The sequence below is a fragment of the Bacillus rossius genome (assembly GCF_032445375.1).
Source record: "Bacillus rossius redtenbacheri isolate Brsri chromosome 4 unlocalized genomic scaffold, Brsri_v3 Brsri_v3_scf4_2, whole genome shotgun sequence".
Classification (NCBI taxonomy): domain Eukaryota; kingdom Metazoa; phylum Arthropoda; class Insecta; order Phasmatodea; family Bacillidae; genus Bacillus; species Bacillus rossius.
Window position 1 is genome coordinate 24,358,801 of NW_026962011.1, and position 24,429 is coordinate 24,383,229.

Here is a 24,429-nt window from a genome sequence, read left to right on the forward strand (position 1 = left end):
AAAACAGTTTGTCTTTACTTTTCCTCCAATCCCTCACGCATGATTCGTCGACACATTTTCGCCCAGCAGCACGGTAACCGATTTCTTCCGCTTCACTGATTATTTTTAATTTTTCCGCAACTGTGAAAGAACGCAACTTTTTACGATTCATTACAATAGTTGCAGCCAACACACGTGTAAAACCACTGGGTACTTTGCAAATGAGGATAGGATAGTGCGTGGGAGCGCGCGTTTGTAACCGGTGAAGCTTCAGTGTGACAACGCTGTGAGGAATGTGACCTTGACTGTCTGCCGCTTCCTTCCCCTCCTTTTCCCCTACCCCTCTTGCCTATCACAGCAACCTCCAGTCGCGCCGGCGTTATTTCGTCACCGCGCTAAAATGGCCCAAGACCCGTGTAACACCCGCACCCTACTTTTTCGAACCTGATTTTTTGAAAAAAGGTGCGGGTGGTACGTGGGTTTATACGGTATTTCAGTTAGTAACAGTATGTCACAAACACAGAAAAACCCCTTAATTATGAAATTCCAACTTGAAACTCTCCTACAGTATGTATTAATTAAGACTATCCAATATAAATTTCTATGTATACTTTTTATCATGTATACTTTCTCATATCTTGCAATAAGTTTTTGGCTTGAGTTTTCACACCACCACAAAGAGTGTTTGTTCTAACTAGAAGGGCCATTAAATTTAATGGTGCAACATTTAAGTTTAAATGTTGTATCAAACTTCACATAGCTCATAAACGAACATACTATCAGATTAAGGATACAACTCGGAGAGGTGCTACTGGCCGCAAGCTAAACACATATTTACCTCAATCTGCTCTTTTGTTATGGCCTCCAAAGGCGGGATGAAGCACATGACGTAGTTTTTGAACAGAGGTTCCGTGCTCAGCCGGGACCTCCTAGGCCCTCCGCTAACCGGCTCACTCACTTCGTAGTTCTCCTGCCAAACAATCACACCTAGTCACATGCCTGCACAAGTCAACAACCAAAACCCAAAACACATTCTTGAAGATAAATGTTCTTGGATACTCACATTTCTATACCACTGACTGAATAAGTGCTGACAAATAATTGAGATATTAAAACAGGATATTGTTCACAAGGCACTTACCGTAGTCACATCCAAAGTCAATGACTTAATCAGGACTTAACATAGTGTCATCGGGGTTATTAGAGACGATGACATCTGAGAGGTGGTGAGTCAAGAATAGAGCACCGATGGAGTGAGAATTGATGGAAATAGGAGTACCACCAGAAACCTACACACACATGGAAATGACCCCCCATGTTTCCTAGTGTGAGAAATGCAGGTTTGTGCATGCTGGGAATGGAACTAGAACTACCTTGGTGGAAAGTGATTGCTCTGACCACATAGCTATAATGGCTTCCCGATACAAAAAAAAGAAAAAAGAAAAAAAAGAGAAGAAAGCACGTAAAGGTATTTATTTGTATTGCAGGGCCATCAAGTAACTAAGGGTCCAAAAGAACGTGGGCATAGATCCCCGGGGAAAGGAGAGGGGAGCTTCCACTGAAATTAAGAAGCCCCTCAGTGAGGGGCTCGCTTACGCTTACAAAACAGTGCCTGTGAAATGGTGTTAATAAACGTAAACGTCAAAATATGGGCAGTGTAAAACATGAGCACCTTATCCAGAGATGACTTTGTAACAACCGAGATTACAGCCTTCCCCATGGAATCCAGCAATAATAATTTGTTATAAATTTTTTGTCATACTTCTGGTTAGATGTAAAATTTTTTCCTTTCAGAAGTTATTGTGAACGTAATTCATCGGGTTTATTGTTTTTATTTTTAAAATGCAGAAGTTTTTTTGAAGTAATTTTTTTTTCTGGATTCTTTGTGTGGGAAGGCATGCTGACGTAATTCTCCTTAGTTTTTTTCCATGGCCGGGGCTTTGTTTCACACGCTAGGCGTGTGAGTCACAGTCACGGGAGTACGAGAAAGATACAAAATCGCTGCGTTGTGGGAATAGAGGTAAGCATTTCGTGAAAGCCTCTGTTGCTATGCGCCGTGACTGGCTGAGAATTACGTCAGCGAGCCCAGGACACTGCCCGCACAAAGGGAAGGAAGGCTGTAAAGGCAGTATTGTCCGAGCACCGTGCCGGGCGGTCGTTGTTCGGGCGGCGGGCCGAACAGGCCGTGGTCGGGCGATGGCTCCGTGTTTTCTCCTTTCTGGATGTAAAGTTAAATTTTTTTTGTTCTTATGTGCGGAATATATTGTGATTTTTACATGAATAAAAAAAACAGGTAATACATCGAACATTGTGTATAAATTACTTCGTGACCTGCAACCTGTATGTTCACTCACCACCTGAATTTGAGCTAGCCGGAGTTGGTGAGTGGTGACAACTTGTGCCGATTAAAACCCACACCCAAAATTCTCGGGCTTACATCTCTTATTGCGTTATTAGTAACTTATTTTTACAATCTAGATGTTGATACTTTATCAGTTGAAATGGCCCTATTTTAGTGACATTAGTATCAATAAATATCTTGGCATAATTTTTAATTTAAATAATGCACCATCATTACTGATAAAAATAGTTTATAGAAATAAAAATACAAAGATACATCCTGTTTTAAAAACCAAATTGTCTTATGAAAAAAACCCATAAAATCTCATCTGTACTCACCATCTTGAATTGTTAAAATGACATGTCAATAACACATTACACCATCGAAGTGCACTTGTACCGAGAGTACGGTCGCGTGACAAGATGCTCACCTCCGGGAGCAGAACGCGTGCCTGGAGGCTGTCTGCAACCCAGTCCTCGTACAGGACCCACTTCTTCTCGGCGACGGCAAACACGTACTTGACGGACTGGATGGACTCCTCGGTGCGAGGGACCAGCAGGTGGGTCACGCCCGCGTGGTAGGTGGGCGAGAATCGCAGGCGGAACGTCTCCACCAGCTTCTGGACGAGGAATTTGGACTGTCCGGAGAGCATGCTGCAGGCGAGGCACAGAGGCTTCCCCTGCGCGTCGGCGGCCGGCCTCGAGGCAGCGGGCAGCGCGTTGGTGACCACCTGCAAGGGGGCGCGCTGGCCGGCCAGCGGCGCTCTACCCGGGGCACCGGTCTGCCTCTCATCCGTCTCCGACGTCGACCTGGATGCTTGTGTCTGGGGCAGCGCTCTGACATCCACGCTTTTGGACTTCCAACTTGATTCAAATTTCATCTTAGAAACACTGTAGGAAAAAAAAAAAAAAAAAACACCAGAACATCCATTACCATGTTAATTTGTTTTAAGTCTCTTCTAGCTAATATAAGGTATATTTTGTAACTAGTTTACGTACAAGATCCACCAAATACACTAGAGTCCCGTTATAGTGAGGTGTCACGGTTCCGGGTTTGATCCTCGCTATAACCGTGTCCTCGCTATAACCGAATTGGACAAATTTTGGCCCCCAAAAAATAAAAATTAACCGAAAATAGCATAAAAATTGTGTTTAAACCTGTATAATTGGAAAATAACAGGTTATATTAACGAAATCTTAATTTCTGTGAGCAGATGTGTGAATTCTCTTTAAAACGATACCCCTTAAGTACGGATGCGATCACCGATTGCGTCAAAATAACCAGAATACCCTACCACGCCACGTAAGTATAGCATCTCAGCCCGCGGCCGACGCAGCATTGTCCAGCTATCTATTGTCGACGCGGGCTGTCTGCTGGCGGCCATGTTGGTGCGGGATGTTGCTAGGTGGTGCTAGTGTAGCGCGACGATTTAATTCCTTACAAAAAAGCAGGAGTGCGGCTGCGGCAACGCACGTACGCCTCAAACGTAATAGTCGCTGGAAAACTATACTTTTTTCATTTAAAGAAACCTGTCAACTTTTTTAGAAAATAAATTTGGGATTAAACTCAAACCATCACCACCCCTTTCCCGGACAGATACCCCAACAACTGACCGAAACAAAAGTTACAAGAAAACTGTCCCAGCAATTCGGAAATAAATACGGTAGTGCTACTAGAGGTGTAAAAGTAACGAAAAAAATGTGTACCCGTATGTATTCGTTACTATAACAATTAGTACTCGTTACTATCGTTACGTTACTCGTTACTTCTGATACAGCATAACATGCTATGTTATGTTGCAGCAACGAATCCAGTCGTATTGCGTACGCGTACAGTATGACGTCGCGTAAATAATAATAAATAGAATATAAACAATTAACAATATTTGATAATTAATAGTTTTTGTTAACCAAGAAACAATTAAATCTCATTAGAGCGGCTTTTTAATATTATCTCTTTTAAGATGATAACCAAAAAAACGTGAAAATACGCGATTATAAAAACAAAAACTTACATATTTCTAATTTGTAAAAAATACTTTCTTACGTTGTTTCTGTTTCAATCTCAAACTTTGTCTACACACGGCACAGATATCTAACGGAAGTTTGATAAAAGAAAGAAAGGATGGGATTCTATTTTTAAAGCCACGCACTTAGGTGGCGACTGCAAGGCTGAAGAATGTGACAGGCGTCAACGGCAAGATGTCTACTGGCGAGCGAAAGGGGTGGAGATAAAGCAGCAAATAACAAAAGCGCGCTTCAAGCGATCACGCCGTAAATTCCTCAAAAATACCTCGTTATAGCCGTGTTCTCGCTATTACCGTGCTCGCTATAACGAGATTCTACTGTAGCTGCAGTTTATTGTCAGTAGTATCAGGAGAAATTACTTGTAAATCCATTTATTAAATGTGAGTAAAATACAATTATTTTGTCCTGAAATAAAATTGTTTGATAATGTTTTTGGAACCATTTAAAAAAAAAACTGGCTATCCTAACCAGTAAATAAGTTACTTCAAAACTTCAGAGCTGACTATTTAAATAACTTAAGAACGTGTAATATCTAAGGGCGCCACTTTCATTAACTTTCCACGGAACAAATGTAAGAATCACAAAATTACCACAAAAATTAGCAAGGAAGCTTCATTGAAAATAGTATCGTAATATTTGGAATTGCAAAAGGGTGACACCTAATCCCCCTTGTGTATATAAAAAACAGGAAATAAACATATATAAGCATCTGGTAATAAAAGCTGACTTCACAATAATATTATATTGACCGCACAATGTGCCAGAGAAATGTTTTGTTCTACAGTTTACGTACCTGTGCGACACAAATGAGGACTTCTTCTGTGGCGTGGGCTCAATTATGTCTTCGTACATCATTTCCTGGTCGTCAATCAGGGATGCATAATCCTCCTTGGACTGCTGCGGGTTCGGCAAATCTTCGCCCGCTGCAATGACGGCCAGCTGCAGGGGACAAACAGTACGCAGTCGCATACGTCTGTGGTGCAGTCGATCACGCACTTGGGTGCTCGTTGAAGTTATTTCTATTTTGTCCACAGTTTGAATTAGCTTATATGATTTATTCACATGAACTAAAAAATTGCACTGTGTATTAATTTCCATGTTAGATATAATAGCTGTTTCATCACATAATCAATTAGACTATCATACCAAGGAACAGACTTGTCACCTCCATTCAGCCTGAAGAATGTATTACATAATCTGCAAAGTGAGTTACATATGTAATTTGTAATGAGGTTCAATTCTATACTGTCATTGCTTTATAACAGGTGAACAATATATATATGTACTCTCCTTCATTTTTCAGGGAGATTGTTATTTAACCACACCACTTTACTTAGGTATATAATCAGTGAATGCCTTAAAATCCTGCCGAATCATTAATTTCAGCTGTTAATCCACCTAGTCTCAGTACTTTTTTTAAATTTTTAATTTGTATAGTGTTTCTTTCACATCTTCCCAAGTGATACTTGCTACATTGTCAAAACAATAGATTCAACATAGCATTAAATCTAGCAGTCTAATGGTAAAGACCTGCTGTGCTTAAATATGTGCAAACAAGAATGTAATATGGTACATTGCATCTGCATACATTGTTTTAATTATAAATATATTTTTATAATCTGTCGTAAAGTAACGTCTCGACAACAGCGAGGTCATTACTAACTGTAACATCCAATACTATGGAAGGAATTGGTTGTGGCATACAATAAGAACTATCCCAGCATTTATCTTGAGCGCTTCAGGGAAACAAAGAAAAATTAAAATTGCTATAGCCAGACTGGGATTCGAACCAGATTCCTCTGGTTTGTGGGTCCAGTGTCTTTACCACATACACCACCTCACACCCCTGGATGCCGACATTGTACGCAAGAAAACCCGCAGGCAGCTGGACAGAAATAAACGAATGAAATGCTGATTGTGTACTTGCAGAGTAGTTTACTATACTTTCAGTACTTTGAAGCATGGTTCAGAGAACTTTGATGGAGTGATAACTAAACCGAGAGCACCTTGAAAAAGCAGTACACCACTGCACTACAATCAAAGGTATTTAGTCAGACATTCAATGGTCTGGCACATTCCGTAAACCAGCACCAATCAAACTACTTATGTTTAGATTTTTTTTTGGGTGGATTTTGGTTGTTTGTCCTTGGCAAAATGGTCACATTACTGCGCTGCCTGCATTTTCAGTTTTCTCAGAGTTTTGTTATCAATGTCTGTTCTCATTTCAGTACATACAGCATTTCCAGTTTTCTAGCAGGTAAAACTCCACACTTCTCAGTTATATCTTAGTAATGATTTTTCAAAGAACACAAATGCTCATTTGTCTTATTTCATTTTTTACAGTAGCTTATTAAAACTCTTTTAATACTATTTTACTGTGTACTTATTTTCTCATCAAAACTATATTGATGTACAATAATTGCAAAATCGTTAATCCGGCATGGCTGTGCTCACCACAAGATTATCATAGTCAAAATTATTCACAACACACTAGTACTTTGGATCTGGTTCTTTGCCTAAGAAAAGTACAATATATTGATTGTGAGAAATAATGCATATGTTTGCATTTCCTCATTTAAACATAACAAGACTGTTTTATTACATAACAACATTAAGTGTTTTTCTCACAGTTGAAATCACTTTTACTAAGCAATTAGTCAAGAAGCTAAATTAACATTATTAACCTAAAACTTTGTATTAAAACCTCTATCCAGATTTTCTTGCTAGTAGTTATGGACCCAGCACTTCTATATCGCCTTCTTTGTTCTGTGCCAGTCATTACCCCAGATAATCGGGAGTCTACTGTATATTTGTTCAAGATACACATTACACATATATAAGTTACTTGCTCACTATATAAAAATAATTACTAACATTCATATTTTATATCTATACTTAATTTAAATAAGAGACTTACTCCTGAAAGACATGAAGAATGGATGCATAAAAACAAAAACAAATAAAGGGGTAAAATAATAAATGAAGAGAAATAAGCAATGAATGAAGATAAGGAAAGCAATATGATAAAGCATGACTCATGAAAATTCTGAAATTAAACTTTGAAAAGTTTCAGAAAATGGCTACCTATTTAAGTAGAAAACTAGTAATGAGGTTCAAAAAAAATCTGTGTTTAGACACAGTGGAGCTGGTATCACTTGGGAAGATATGGAAGAAACAATATACAAATTAAAAATTAAAAAGCACTGAAGAATAGGTAGATTAACAGCTGAAAAGATTCAGCAGAATTTAATAGTCTAGGAGCCAGTGACAGATTTTCATGACCAAGTCCCTCCTAATCGAAACTTCGTAAAATGCATCAGGGACTTATACTATGAACACTCGCGACCGTCAGCTGCGACTCCGTGGGTGGGGTGGGCAGTGGCAGCCTCCCACGCATGGTGAAAAAAAAAGTTTTTTCAGTCATTTCCTCTCATTTCAAAATTTGTCATATTATATTATATCTAGTATTTTGAAAGAAAAACAGTCAGCTGACCATAACACGGTGGATTATACATCAGCTGGCTGCTTGAACATGAAAGAAGCGTCCATTTTCCATTATGTCAAAATCTGAAGCTTTTACGGAGTGTTTTGTACAAATTCAGAGCCATTGATGAACAGAGAAGATTTATTTTGCAAAATTCAAGAGTTTGTCAGATGTATGGCCTTAATCGGTTAAACAAAATTAACGACGCTAGGGTTGCATTGTTCCAAAAAACTTACAAATTATTGGACAGTAATGATGAATTTAAGTTGCCTAAAAAAGGTATTGACGGTTCTTCTCTACCACCATGCGAATCAGAACTGAACAAGCAATATTTAAGGGCGTGTTACATTGTGCAAATTTGGTCTCACGCTAACCTTAAAGTTCCAACAACTGAAGAACCTACAGACTATGGTTGGGAAGAAATAGACAACCGATTCGAATTTGATTGGTTTTCTGGGACTCAGTTACCAACGTCGATTGAGGAGATAACCATTCAGCCTGAAAAAGGTATCAATTCTTTTTTTATATTTTTATTTTTTTCATATGATCATGTTTTACTATACACGTGGACTAATAATTTTTTTTTTTTTTCATCTTTTCACAGATGATGATGATGAAGACATGATCGCATATAAGTTAACTCGGACAGCGACTCTGACAGTGAATCAGAGAGAGATGAAAGCGACTCAAGCCAAAGCGAGAGTGAAAATGATCAATTTTAATTGTTATATTTAATCAATTAATTGAAATAAAAGTTTATCAATTAAAAAAATATGCTACAATAAATAATTCATTAATTAATTTACTCATACCAATATTTCCTCCATTATTAAACTTCATATCTGTTATCAAGACTCTCAAATCAAGCATAATGCTGAATAACTTAAGAAACATTATTTCCTCCCGGATAAAAATTTATAAGAGGATTGCTAAAATACTCTAGTAAATAATGAAACAAATCAGCTAGCTGTAAGTCAAGGGAAAAGTCGTCAGCTGATAAGATTCAGTAGGTGATAGATGCTGTTGCGTTACACCTTTCAAGATACCAGCTGACAAACTTTCCACTGAGATACAGCAAGCTGACATTAATTTTCATTTATAGTAGCATATAAATGATCACCAGGTACATTTTTAGATGAGAGGAAATCATTGAAAATATAAATTTATTTTTTCATGTTCAAGCAGCCAGCTGACGTATAATCCACCGTGTTATGGTCAGCTGACTTCGTTTTTCTTTCAAAATACTAGATAAAATATATGACAATTTTTGAAATGAGAGGAAATGACTGAAAAAACTTTTTTTTCACCATGTGTGGGAGGTTGCCACTGCCCGCCCCACCCACGGAGTCGCAGCTGACGGTCGCGAGTGTTCATAGTATAAGTCCCTGATGCATTTTACGAAGTTTCTCTCGAGAAGAAATAATTGACTGAAAATGTACCTGGCTCCTGGACTATAATGGCATGCACTGGTTATATAGGTAGTTGCCAGAGTGGTGTGGATATATAACAAGCTCCCTGAAAGAAGGAGAGTAAATATCTATATTGTTCACCTATTATAAGTCAATGAAAGTATAGACTAGAACCTCATTACAAAGTACTTATGTAACTCTCTTTGCAGATTTTTCACTTAACATATTTTTAGATCTGTACAAAATTTGTACATTCACTAACATTTATAAAATACTAATACTTTCATCAAGTACAATTTTTTTTGATAAAGGCTACATTATGAGATTGCAGTATATGTAACTGCACAAATACATTAAGATTCAAAAAATGACATATAAAATTAATAAATTATGTAATGTATATGAAAAAGAACAGCATAATTTAAGACGGGGGAAATCTGTGAACAAAGGCAGTGGTTTTAGCAAAAGAAAGACCACGAAACTGCTTTCATGGGAATGGAAAAGTCATGTAAGACAATGAAAAAGGAAGAAGTGAAGGAAGAAAGAGTAAGGAGTTAGTTGTCATTTAAGAGTATGAAGATTGTTATTATTTTACAGTTGAAAAATAAAAATACAAAATGAGTGAAAATTCATTGACAAAACATCTAATTTTGTTACTTAGTGTGGAATATGCTCAAATTCTTATCTCATTAATTTCTACTAATATTTAATATTTATAGTCACTAATCGCAATGAACTTTACATTTTTTAAGCCAACGAAAAGGTATTTTTAATGGAAAAAGTTTCAATTTCAAATTCCAGCAGATATGCCTCATATGACGACGTTCACGTGGCAAAATGGCGCTCCAATTTCTACCTAACAAGGTACACAAGCAAGAATAGCTCAAAACAATGGCTGTGTCGGTGCTTCACTGAAAACCAGATCGTCAATACTTTGTTCTTGATTTGAAGGAAAAATTATAAATCGGTGTGCTTGGACATGACCACTGTGATGTTATAACTGCAATATTTATTTATTTACAAATTTACTCCAATTCACATTTTAATTGTGAAAAAGTCTAAACAATAGGCCTAGGTCTATGAGTGAATTAAAAAAAAATTAGTACACCAATCCCTCGCATAGCACGTCTTCAATTAATGCGAATTCAGTTAGCACGATGTAAATTTTACTGCCCTAGTCTCGAATAGCACGTCTGTAAATTTCAGTTAGCACGAAATCGCCACAGGCTAAAAAAAATCTCGGAAACGACGCGACGTCAGGTATGGAATTCGAGGGGGGAAGAGTGGTTTGGAATGCGAGGGGAAAGAGATGCGCACGCAGATAAACAAACATCGGGCCGTACTGTTGAAGCCCGGCCGCAGACCAGGCCGTACCGTTGATGCCCGGCCGCAGACCAGGCCGTGATGAATTGCGCAGCTGCAGTTGGAATAATGCTCTAGGGAAAATCTAAATCTGTTTATCTGTTAACTGATTTGTTTACATAGCCGCTTTTATAAGAGGTGTGCATAACAAATTAAATGTTTACATATGGCTGTGTGTTTTAAAGTTATATAAAACCGGTTCTTAATTTCATAAAAGTGTTTTAATTTTGTTAAGTTTTAAACGTAATAACAAAGGATCCAGCTGCTTGCAACAGCAGGCAGACAGACGCACGCACGTGTTGAAGGTCACGCCTGGGCGGGCAAGCCAACCTGCTGACTGACGGTAAATATGTTACCACTTATCTCCTCCCGTTACACTGTGCCATGTTTTCTTTATCTAACGTATTCGGTGGTAGGCTTAAAAAGATAAATGATATGACATATGCATTTTCAAGTATTATTCAACGCATTTATATTATGTAAAGATTACTTCCCTACACATCTTGGAACACATTAAATAATTTAGCCTTATATTTATGGGGACTAATGCTTCAGAATACGCGATTTCGATTAACACGAACATTTTTAGGAACGAATTAGTCGTGCTAAGTGAGGGATTGGTGTAGTTTGATAAAAAAATTGGTAACATTTTGGAAAGTACAAAGAGACCCTATTGATTTACATACAAAATAACGTTTTAATACTTGACCTATGCTGTCACCAAGCAGTAAACATGTTTTTGTTTTATAGTGGGCAGTGGGTAGTGTTGGTCATGTCCAGCCTAACCAGAGCGGGTAGGCTTATCTCATTCATTGCCAGATTGGGCCACTGTAGTAAACACGTTTACAATTACACAATAGGCTCCCGCGCCAATCATGTTGAGCATAACGAGAGAAAATGGAATAATGAAATCAGAATGGCCAGACCGGGATCTGCCGAGTCTTTTAGAATACAAGTCCAGTGTCTAAAACTGTGACAAATGGCTCCATGGTGCCAGAAAAGGCCAGTCTGTGGAAACAGGCTAGGCTGGGACCAGCTCACGTACTCACGTCTATGTTCTGGAGCTGCTGAGTGTCCAATGGCCCGAAGCTTGCTGCAGAGTGCTGAGTGGCGGGCCGGCAGGCTTCTCCCCCTTCCAGGAACTCCATAGTGTTTTCCTGGGAAGCACCTGACTGCAGGAGTGCCTGCAAGGACGGCGTGATGAGCGCGGTCGAGCTCTCTGGCTCCCGGGCTGCTTCCGGGGCGGGCCCTGCACCCGGGACTCCGGCGGGCGAATGAGGCGGAGAGTCGAGCTTCACGGCAGGTCGCGAAGCGCAGCTGACTGCCTTCGGCAGGACTTCCAGTCCATTGCGATCCTCAAAAGGTATGGAGTCTTGACCATCATTAGAAACATATTTTTCACAGTTCTCTTTCGAAGCTTTGCTTTGCTGTTCTGCATCTGAATCTGAAGATAAACTCAGGGGCTTAGATTTCCTTGTACACTTGAAGCTCCGTTTCGTTCTGAACTCTTCTTCACTTTCTGAGGAATCTGTTCCCAATACCAATGGAAAAGGTTCCTTAGAAAGTGTGGGAACATAATTAGGCGAAAAGGACAACTTCCGAGACATCTTGTTGGACCTAAAACTTACAGGACCTTTTCCTTTACTTTTGCTGTTGTCTATGCGTTTAGTATTTTGAATTTTGTCCGCAGCTTTTGCTGCAGAGCTTGCCAGTGACAGTTTACCACTATAAGATTGAAGGTCCTTTCCCCCCTGCGAAAAAGTTTCGACTCTAATCGATTGTCCGTTGGAGCTGGGTTTATTCGACAACAGGCCTATTTCATTCGTTTCCTTAGTTTTCTGAGGAGGTGATTCATTTATCAACTGTGATGACCCAATCGCAACATGAACCACAGAAACATCTGCATCCTCTAGTAAAGAAAATTCAAGTTTCTCACTTTCTTCTGCTGGGAGACTCTTCTGAGAACTATTTTTTGCTCCCAGTACACTGAAGTTCTCTGCTAAATAAGCAGCATCCTCGACAGCTTCATCGAAAGTTCCAGACACACACTCCGTGTTCTCTGGTTCCTCGCACATCTGCAATTGCGTGTCTGATTTCTCGACACCACTCAAGTTGGGCTTAATGGGGCTGGTCTGCGCATCGACTGTAAGTACAGGACGCTTTTCTGCCACAACATCAACCTCATCTGTCTGCACTGAGGCTTCGATGTAAGTGCGTGTTCTGGCGCGAGGCCTGGAAGTCAGATGGAGATCCACCTCCGTGCCCACATCCGCAGTCCTTACCATTGTCAGAGTTGCCCGGTTACAAACCCTTTGTTTTACTCTGGGAGTGTTTGGTGCTATGCTGTGCAAAATAAAACAGACCAGAATAAAACATTAACAAAGTGAATGGCAATAAAATAAATTATAAATAAGATGATGCCTACTAAAGAGGAAAAAAAAACCTATCTAGCTTTGAATGGTCTCTATGGACCAATGTGAAGGCAACCAGATTACAAGAAGAGTAGTGATGGCTCAAATTCTCAAATCTGATTTGGAATATGAATCTTAAAGGGTACTTAGTCTTAAGGGTCAAAAATAAAATAATGCTCAGGAAAAAAAAAAGTTATTTTGGTGTTGAAACATTCAACCCTTTAAATGTTTGTTTCCCAAACTAAGTTCCCAGAATCAGTACATATTGTAATTTTATTTATATAATTAAATGTTAAACTAACAGGATAGGTATGAAGCGTGAATTTTTTAATCTACTTTATTTCCTCCAATATTTTTCTATAAATATTTTTCCTCGAATATTGAATACTTTGAATTTTAAGGATTTGACTGGCCCATCTATAAATGATAGTTAAACATTTAATACCTCATCATTAGTCTCATGTTACAGAGAAAATCCACCATGAACTTTGAAACAAGAGTGAAGAGTGAATTTGTGCATGCAAGACCTAGTGCTTCACCTAAATCCACACACAGACAAATGGTGAACTAAGTAATTTGGCTAAAAGTAATGTAATGACTGACTACAATACCCTTACACTTACAGTAAACAATTGAAAACAAGTAGTGTACATCATTCATAAACCCAACCCAGAAAAATAACTATACATCTACTCTAAACATCACTGTTAATATAAATTATGGTAATGAACACAACCTACAAATACAAAAATAAATAACAAAATTTAAAAAAAGAAGTATATCACTGGCACAAGTGGTGGAAAGTTTGAAGCTATGATCACTTCAGTTAACAATTACTATTACTTCTACTTCATGTTTTGCAACCAAATGCTTAGTATATCATCAGGATTTCCACACACACTTGTTTTATACAGCCTCTATTTGAAACTTCCTAGCACTTTACACTGTTGTTTGGTTCCATATAACTCTACTCAAAACAGTTTGATTATTCTACTTTTCATCTTGCATTTTGCACACATTTGTTCCGATTTATGCAAAAAATATTTAGTAAAATCACTCAGCCTATTCAGAACATCTTATAAAACTAGGGTACAATATTTTAAAAACCAGAGGCAAAAAAATCTTTTTTTTAAAAACTTTATTACGAAACACAGGAAGTTACCAACAGAAGAATTATATTAAATTTGTCACAACATATAAAAGTGTGTGTTGGAAATGCCACAGACATGAAAACGTTAAACATACCGCTCTGATTAGCGTATGTTTATCCATAATAAGTAAAGTGGAACCCTGTTAAAACCATTAGTGACTTGAGGAACAATTCCAAAGGAGGCAACCAAAAGCAAGCATGTACCTAATAAGAAATATTAATTACTATGAAGAACATAATGTTAAAATGAGAATGAAGTATTACTTTTTTACACACAATATGTAAACATGTGATTACAAGTAAATTTTTTTAAATGTTCTTTTCATGAAGAAAAAAAAATTATAATTGAGAATAACATACAATTAAAAAATATTGATTTTACAAGTAGGCGACTGAAAATATTTATGTTTCTTCGCTGAAAAGACAAAAATGTAAAAGCAATGTGCATAAATAGGTATTATATACTGATCATACATTGTATTCTTGTGGATTTTCATGAGCTAAATTATGTTAACATCAAATTAAAGGTTACAGTAGCATGGTACATCAAATGTGCGACCCATACCCGGATAAATACGATAACTGTTTTCACACATTTTATAACTAGCGAGTGCTGTAGTTTTGCAATGGTGATGCGGACATGAGTACACTGTTGGTTTGTGCAAGTCCTAAGTAACTGTTTTCACACATTTTATAACAGATGCGTGCAGCAGTTTTACATGGTGAAGCGAACATGAGTAGAATGTTGGTATGTGTAAGGCCTAGGTAATTGTTTTTACATATTTTATTACTGGTGTGTGCTGTAGTTTTGCACTGGTGATGCATACAAAAGTAGACTGTTGGTTTGTGCAAGCCTTAAGTAACTGTTTTCACACATTTCATTACTGTGTATTACGTGTGGTAGTTTTGCATTGGTGATGCGGAGACTATGTTTGTCCCTTTTAGTTTTGGTACAATACTGTGTAGAAAAGTCGTGTCCATTATGGATACGATACAATATTTTGCTACGTCAGGAGATTAACGAAAATAGTTATAGCTAGGCGAGACTGTGTTTACTAAAGCAACAGAGGTGAAGGAAGAAACTATTTAACTAGTGATGGTTCGAATCCCATTTTTCTCGAATCCGAATCCCAAACAGTACCTCGAATCCAGTTCTGAAGGGTTAATTATAAAATAATTTATAAGTTAAGAGAAAAAATTAAACATTATGCAGAATTATTTAACCCTTTAAATTTTTATTAAAAAAAACAAGGATTTTGTCACGGTCTGGATCAAGACGATTCCGTTTTTGGTCACATATGTTTCCTGCAGTGCTGAACAAACGTTCAGAGAACACTGTCGCAGGTGGTGAACACAAATATTTTTTGGACAGTTTATGTAGCCTGGGTGAACACGCAGACTGAGTTTTCCAGTATTCGAGGATGTTTATTTCTGGGTTAACTGTAGGATCACGTAAGAATCTGGTCACTTCATCAATTGCTGTAGAATCCAACTTGGTGGATTTAAGGCATTCAGGCATTATCTGTGAGTACAGTGATTCATGTATCCACGGAAATCGGAAAACGAAATTCAATATCCGATGTAACAATATTTTGTAGTTACCAACTTGACATTTGTTTAAAGTCCCAAATGAAGGAAAACGCTTTCCTGAAATATTTAATGGAAACTGAAAGGCGCTATCTTGGCTTCAATGGTTTTAGGCCATAAGAAATATTGTTGTGCGTCTTTTATTAAGCCTTATTAAAGCATAGTGATTAATATGCCCAAAGTTAAAAGTGACGGGGTGTTTTCTCTAGTTTACCCATTAAAATTCTTTATATTAATATTAGTTATTTTTTATGTTGCTCAAAATGATTGTCCATGAATATAAAGTAAGTTTCCCAAATCAGTACATGCTTCATAATTTTTTTTATATAATAACGAACTAAAAGTACAATACAGTAGAACCTCGTTAATCCGTGATGCGCTAATTCGGGAATCGGATAATCCGGGACGATTTAAAAGAGAAGAAAAAGATAAGTAAAAATTGTCAGTGCTTAAAATTAACGTCACGCGGGCCGGCGGCAGGCAAACACTACAAACCATCGCGTGGGCCACCAAACTCTGCAACACTGTTTGTACCGACCCTTTGTGTCGCCCCCCTTTCAGCTGTCACATTTGTCACTCTTTAAACTTGAGGGGGATGTACGACTTCTGCTTCCCGTCTCCCTGCACAGCAGGCTGTACGAGGGGGAGGGGGGAGGGTGCAAGGTCAGCACGATCTTATCTTTCTCTCTTCGGCTGTTGTAAATGACCGTGAACTAATGGCTAGGCAGTGCTGTATTTTTTTAAGCCGAGATACTAATTCGAAGACGGCCGGGCCTTACTGTAAACGGATTATCCGGGTTTATTTTTATTTTTTACAGGAATTCAATTACTTGGGCATCGATGGGTCCCAATTAACATGGGGAGTTTACTATGTATTTTTTATCCATCTGCTGCCAAGGCGCAGTAAGCCTCGGGAGATGTTACGTCACATGACCTTGGCCTTAACCCAGCTGCACGCCGGTGTCTGAGAAGCTTGACAAGACCTTCCGGGCTTTTAATCACTAGTCCGTGAAATTCTGTAATCCGTGATTATCTCGGTCCTGACCATCACGTATTAACGAGGTTCTACTGTACCTTAATAGGATGTGTTCCAAGGAAAACGTAAACAGGCCAAGTAAATTGTAAGCATTTAAGTTTTTAAAGTACTACATTTACATCAATATTTTTCCTCGAATCCCGAATATTTTCCCTCGAATTTAGAATCTTTCGAATACTAGAGATTCAGTGGGATTCGAGGATTCGACCGGCCCATCCCTATATTTAACTCTTTAACTTAATGTGTGTAGAAATGTTACCAGAGGAGTGGTATGAATTTAGTGGTGAATAACCATAGCAAGAGATACCGCTACGGTTAAAAATTGAGCCATGCTCTGTACAACTCTGGCGTGCATCGTCACTTTTCACTGCAGCGTTTAACATTGGTCAAGACTAGAGCTGTGGACCGAGGACCAGGTGCCATCGCAGGAGATCTTAGTTTGCAAAATTTATAAGTTTTATGTTTGCCGATAGTTGTGAGTTGTGGTCACAGAGTTTATTATCTTTTGGAATCATTACACAAAGACTGATAGTTTTGTGGAGAACTTTGGTAAAAATTTTATCTCTCTCTCTGTGTGTGTAATTTTTTTTTGGACCCTTATAAAGAAATCTTAAATCTCTAGGGTAGACATTAGTTTATGGTAATTTAGCTAGATAGGAAAATATACTTTTGTCTTACTATCCATATAGTCGGTTACAGTTGTAGAAGTAGTAGTAATCGATAGTCTCAGGGGATTTTTTATTTTAATTTTAAAGTTATTAGGCCATGGTGACTATGTGTTTAGTTTGATAATGAAGTTAATTTCTAGTTAACATATTTTTAGTTTAATATGTAAACTGAGGTTTTCAGCAGCTCTTTGGATAATTAAACTACAGGTAGTTTATTTATTTGTGGAAAGTATTTTTCACAGTATTTTGGTCAACCTATATCTTCACACTTCGTCATAGTTTAGTCTTTGTTCTGCTATTATTATTTTGATGCAAACCGTGAAAACGCTACACTCAACTAGGGACGGAGGAATCGGTGAGTAAGTGAGTTGAAAGGCTGACGTTACTCCTCGCTGGGTGAGAGAGGGGTTGCCACTTTTGGAATGTGTGGCACACAGCCAATGAGTAGAGACCTGAAAATGTAGGTTTTATTTTTTTAAGAAATATGTGTTATTTTTCTTGGAAATAGGTGTTACTTTCATTGAAAATAGGTGTTATTTTTGTATGGTCTTTACCTTTTTTTTCCGTTAAGGATGAAGAGTTGATACAATAAAAAATCATTACTACATTCGAAAAACTGTTGAATTCACAAAACTAAAAACAATGAGTATAAAACAACACACACAGAGTACAGATGCAACCATTTCACCAGCTAAGTAAATATTGTCATTGTTTTATTTACTTGCAAACACTCAAAATTAGCTATCAAATAAAAGCATGGTAAATGTTTCTATATTCTCTTTTTTTTAAATTTTGTCTCCTGTCAGTAACCACCAAATTGTAGTGACTAAGAAGGCGTTCGCTGTCAACATTGTTGGTGGGCAGCCAAATGGCCTTAAGCGCTGCCTTTGTGAATACTTCATGTTCCACTCCCAAAGCCATCAGCAATTTTGCTACATCCGGTTCATTTTCATGTTTAACAGCATCCTGAACAGCTTCTTTAAGGAATTCGTAGCCTTTGTACCTAACTGAATTGTCCACACCATTAAATGCAGGGATGTTGTCAAAAACAGACAAAACACTTTTTGTTTCATTTAGCAAAATGTTTTTGGGACTAAACAGCTTGCTAATGGCTTTGAAGATGTGTGCACTTGGATCACTGTTCATCAGACTTTGAAGTTTGGTCATTGCAAGAGCTGATGAGTTTTGACATTTGTGTTTCACTTGTGCTTTGTCGCTTGTCGTAAGAGATGATTCTGACATGAAAGTTTCAAAAGGGGAGTCAAATACACCTTTTGATGTGCCCTCGAAGCCTTTCAGTAAATCACTCAAATACCCGTAAAGGGAATGTGCTGTCGGGTACTGCGAACCTTCAAGCTTTGTGAGAAGGCTTACAATATCAGCTGCGTGAGTTTTCACAAATATGCACTGAGCAAGAACAATTGCCACATCTTTTTCTGAAACACCAGCTACATAGTGAATACCACTATTGTTGATAGCCTTCATTTCATCTAGCTTGAAGAAATTAACAATGTCAACCAAATATTCTGCCAAATAAAACACTGCTCTGAACCACGAGTTCCAGCGTGTTGTTACTGGCATTGGAAACAAATTTGCAGCTTTAGTTGTATGTTCTGATAGATACTGCAAATAATGATGTTTCCTTTTCCGTGTGTTAAGAAACGCAGTTTTCACCTTTACTACAGCCTCATTTACTTCTTTCAGTCCAATGGAAAAGCAATTGCCTACCAAAGCTAGTTTGTGGGCCCAGCATTGAACATGGGCAATGTGCTCTCCAAAAAGGACCTGCAACGATGTGACACATTTCGTCATGTAACGTGCTGAGTCTGTGACAATTGCTTGAATGTCCATGAAATTGACACTGTATTTATTAATACACTCAAGAATGGCCTGGGAACATGTTGTAGCATCTGCTTTCTCCAGAATGTTTACTGCAGCTACCTTTACCACTGGATCTGTTAAACTGTTTGACTGAATCTTAAAAAGCACCACAAACACACATCTCCCTTTGGAATCCGGAGTCTCATCACACAGAATATCAACACATTTATGCTGTGCTAATTGTTTTATTTCATCGAAGTGTGCTTGTGCTATCACAGGAACATATGTTTCCCTAAGAGATCTAACGCAAGGCAAGTCTCCAGCCCCTAAAACAAACATGTAAAGAAAATGCAATTAAAATTCCCTATTTTCTCAATCCTTTACAGAACTACATGCCTAGTTGTCACAGATTTGAAATTAAACTTACCTTCAATAAACTCATTCATCCATTCTCTTAAATTAGGATCATCCAGCTTTTCCAAAGGAATGTTGGCTTTTGAGAAAGCCTCAGTAGTTTTAACTGCAAGATTGTCAACTGCCAATTTCCTCCTTTTTGCACTATGTAGGTTGGCAAGTACAGATGTGACGTGCGACGTGCCGCGCACGTCTATAATCACGAAGCCGTCAGCCCCTTCCTTCCTAAACACGTGTGCGCGCCGCCCGTTGCCAAGGCGACCACGCCGCGTCCTTGGTTGTCATGCCAACCAGCTGGGTGCGCGCGCACACTCCTACCGGCCGCCACCCCTCGCCTACCCCTCTCTCACCAGGCCAGCCTAGTGCGCGCGCAGCTTCCCCCTCCTCACCCAGCACCGCCTACTGGCCGCCACCCCTCGCCTACCCCTCTCACGCCAGGTCGAGCGGGTGCGCGCGCAGCCTCCCCCTCCACACCCACCTCCGCCTGCCCAGCCGCCTCCTCCCGCCTTCCCCTCATCATACAAGCCGAGGTCCGTCCAAGTCAGGTAGGCCGGCTGGAATTCCTGGAAGCGCCCGTGATTCTTGGAACCCTCGGCCCTTCCTACGTCACGCCCTGGCCCTCAAATTGAAATAAAAAAAAATAGAACACCAAACAAAATGTAAAATTCGCGTTTTTAGCACAAAAGACTGAAATTCGCATTATTCAAAATAAAAGGCCGAAATTCGCGTTATTTTTCGCTTTATAGCAAATGCTATTTTTTCAGGTCTCTACCAATGAGGTATAACAGTTTTTAATAATAATAATATAAAAAATAAAAATAAAAAGAGTGAAAATTACCTGGATCCTTTTGGTTTGCTTCTCAAGGTCTCATAAGACTTGCAATGCTTCATTTTCTTAATGACACGTTTTTGTGGACGTTCAACCACACATTTGGGACCATCCTCTAATGCAACAGACACATTCGAATCAAGCACTGAAGGTGTTTCCACATCAATGCCATCACCATCAACCACTATAATCTTAGCTCCAGAGTCATTGCAGCCAATGTTGTTAACAGGAACTGTCTCTTTCACAATCTCTGCGACGGGAGCATCGCTCATTTCATCTGGGTCTTCTCTCTTCCTCTTGAGCCCCGGACTTTCTTCCAGCAACTTCAGACTCCTGGCAGTGTGCGTCCTCCACGGCACTTGTGCATCCCCATTTGCGGGACTCCTTTCGAAGCCTAAAATCGGCTCGCCTGGACTGGACACGGAGCTGCCAGCATCACCAACCAGATCAAAAGTCAAAGCTGATTTCAGACTTGCAGCTTCACAACTGCCAACGTCAGCACCTCCCTTGACTGTATCTGACAGTTTCGTATCTTCCAGTGTACCCAGTACTTCAGTAGTGACTTCACTGTTGCAAATATCACCTGACGAATTGGCGGAGCGGGACATGGGATGATTATCTGCACTGGCATTTTCAATAACTGAAATGTCTACAGAGGATAACTTTTCAACAGAGTAACTAACTTGAGCTGCTGGTATAGGTTCTTTTGTGTCTGCAAAGCTCACTCGTTTTGTACCATTTGAACTTTTCTGAAATGATCTACCCTGTACGTGCTCAGGACCCATCACATTTAGATCCAAGATATTTTTGTTTGTGTCTCTTTTGGTAGGCGCTTCCTTCTGTTCCACCGACAACTCGTGGCTATCGACATCGTTGAACTGTTGCTGTATCTCTCTCACTTGCTGACTTAGTGAAGGTTTTTCATCTTTGCCAAATGAAACACGGTTCACCAAAGACTTTGTAGTGCGTGAGTTGTTACTCACACCAGCTGCACATAAATTGCTCATTTTTAAGCTCTTCCTGGAACTCTTCTGTTTCCCATGTCCTCTCTTTTTGTCATGGCTCACAAGACTTTCTTTGCTCATTGCTGGTGATTCTGGAACAAAGGTGTCGTTGTTGGGCGTCCTGAATAAAAGATCCAAGTTAGAGTCTACAGTGTCATTTTTGCTCACTGGTGCTTCAGAAAACCTACAGTTAGTAGACTGAGTCTGAAGCACTGATTGACGTGTTTTGATCACCAGCTTGTCAAAATCATCATTAACATCAACAGGGCAACTTTCTATGAAATTTTGACTGCCTGATTCCAACAGACTCACTCCTGTGATCTCATTGGAAGAATCGTTCTTCATTACTTGCACATCTTGCTTCCTTTTTGTTGTATTTTTACGTGCAGGTGGCTGCCCAATTTTCCCCAAGTCTTTGACACCATCTTTTTTGTACTTAACACGATGGGGCGTACGCTGGCTGCTCACAAACACGTACGGATCATCCCCGTTATTTATGTCCTTTCCAATCCTTTTTTCATCCTCTGGCTGTTCTTTGCATGTAAATATTTTTTTCCCGTGGGAATCCTTTACTCCCTGCGACAAGGCCTGGCTGCTGGCCATGCTGCTCTTCTTCATCAACTTCTCAAAGGCAGTGCCCTGGTTCCTGACCTTGCGCACGGGGTAACTGAATGGGAATGGGGGACCATTATAGCCTCTCTTCCTGCCACTGGCCCGGGGTCCAGATTCCGTTGTCACATCCACGTCCTCCCCGGCCGCCGAAGCCAGTTCACTGTCGCTAGACAAGCACTGAACACTGGACAATGAGTCACTATCCCGAATGCCATCCACTATCTCAATGCCTGAGCTAAACGAGCTCGAATCAGTTTCTTTTGGCCTAACACCTACAACGTCTGAATGAACACTACCTTGCTCACTCCAGAGTCTATGCCCTGCTTGCGCCAACTTTGCCTGATCTGAAGACCTCCGCTTGTAACATCGGCCAAACTTCTTCCCCTTGGGAGGGTTTACTTTTTCACTTTCTTCTATATCGCTGATGAGCACAATGTCTGACAGAACCACATTTTCTTCAGTGTTTGATCCAACAGTTGTACCTTCACTCTGTTCCGTAACAACCGTAGCCTGGGGTATGGTCTGTGTTTGAAATAAATTACTGTTTCTGTTTTTTCTAGTCAATGGAGAGTTAGTAGGTGCTTCTTTTGCACCAGTTGGTAGGCCCAGAAAAGATTCAACTAGAAAAAAAAAAAATTACAAAATTATTAATAGAAAATATTTGTTTTATGAAATACATAATCAAAGAGAAATGTCTATTATTAGGTCTAAATAAAAGGATTAGGTATAACATCTCTGATTTCATTATTTTGTTCTAAAAAAAAATCTATAATATAGTGCAGGTTATAAATAAAAGTAGTCTGTGCTAATTAACTATCAGTTTCACTGCAGTTTAAATCTGATACAGAGCAAAAATTAAAATTTTGAACCCATGTATGTACTTAGTATGTTACGTTTTCATTTTTAATTTAATTTATAATATTTGTTTGACAGTGCTTTTCGTCTCTAGACAATGAGGGCACTGGAGACGGACACACATAACCTGCTCTACTGCAGAAAATCCCAGCATTAGTCCGGAGAGCTCTCAAGAAATCATGGAAATATTTTCAACCACATGTCCAATTTTTTTAACACTCTATATTTACACGCATAAGACACCATCGATTCTAGATTCTAAGATAGCATACCTTACTTTGATTTCTAGTAAAAAAAGTTTATATACATACTTCGTAAGATTCACTTCAATCTAAATAACATTTTTATTTGTAAAATGTAATTGTTAATACTGATGTATTTGTTCTTTCATTTTAATTAGTTTCCTTGAATGTAAAGTGGTCTGTCTCTTTCAATAAACATGATCCTCGCTTACACCTTTGAATATATATACTGTATAGAAGTCACCAGCCCAGGTTAAAATTTCTAATACGGTTTGAGGTAGTTGGTTAATTCACTGCCGCAATCGCCACCATCTCTAGGGCATCGACTTGTGGCGGTCCCTAGCGGACAAGTGTCGAACTCTTCAAACACCCCTCCCCACCCTCCCTCTACCCCACCTCTCATCCCTACAGTTTTGTGACGCACAAACTCCCATTGAACGACCTTGAGCTGCAGTGAATGTTGGGTGGGGGGTGCGGGGAATGACAGCGGGCGACAGTGCTGCGCTCTAACGTGCAAATAACAACCTAAGACTATACAGGGCGTTACAGCAGCGCACTGCAGCTGTGAAGTTCCCAAGCTGCTCATCATACGCTCCTGAAAAACGTAGAGTAAATCCTATCCACTCGCTACTTCTATACAGTATATATATACAAAGCTTACACAGAGGTGAACCAGTGATTATCAGCATCTCATCTTTAAGTGACAGTTGAAGCCACATACTGGATTACCATTTTACTAAATGTAAATACTGTATAAAATAACTTGCTATATTTAATATTTAAAACCATTATGAAGGTCAATTGAGTTTTCTTGCAGATGTAGGAAGTCATTAAAATTGTAAGACACATCTCACCTTCTGAGCTCTCAAAGTCAGAAAAAAGGAGCATCTTATAATCAAGTAAATAGGTACTTAACACTACTTTTAAATGCAGAAGAAGCTTCACGGTAATCAGTTGCCATCACTGACCAAGCAATTCTCTTTCAAAGTTTAATTTATCCAAATCTCTTTCTTAACATTCTCAGGACATGCCTCGGGCAGCAGACTGCTTAATTAATTATTATTAAATCCATAATGGAACTTTGAAACCTGACTACGTACTTCTCCTGTGCTACAACAAGGGTGGCTAGCACCTCTATTAAAACCAATTTGTGCCATAGGGCTCTATAACACTTTCAATTCCAACATGGGAGAAGATG

The 24,429-nt window shown here is 39.0% G+C and overlaps 1 protein-coding gene across 1 annotated transcript in view; it reads right to left on the reverse strand.

Annotated features, from left to right (window-relative positions):
• LOC134542479 (uncharacterized) overlaps positions 1-24,429 on the reverse strand; it is a 51,015-nt gene that overhangs the window by 13,421 nt on the left and 13,165 nt on the right. Inside the window, exons 4-8 of the mRNA XM_063386797.1 lie at positions 20,528-22,754; positions 11,652-12,945; positions 5,141-5,286; positions 2,751-3,210; positions 818-949 (exon numbers count right to left, since the gene is read on the reverse strand). Coding sequence (XP_063242867.1) covers positions 818-949; positions 2,751-3,210; positions 5,141-5,286; positions 11,652-12,945; positions 20,528-22,754 — 4,259 coding nt within the window. The remainder of the gene's footprint in view (positions 1-817; positions 950-2,750; positions 3,211-5,140; positions 5,287-11,651; positions 12,946-20,527; positions 22,755-24,429) is intronic.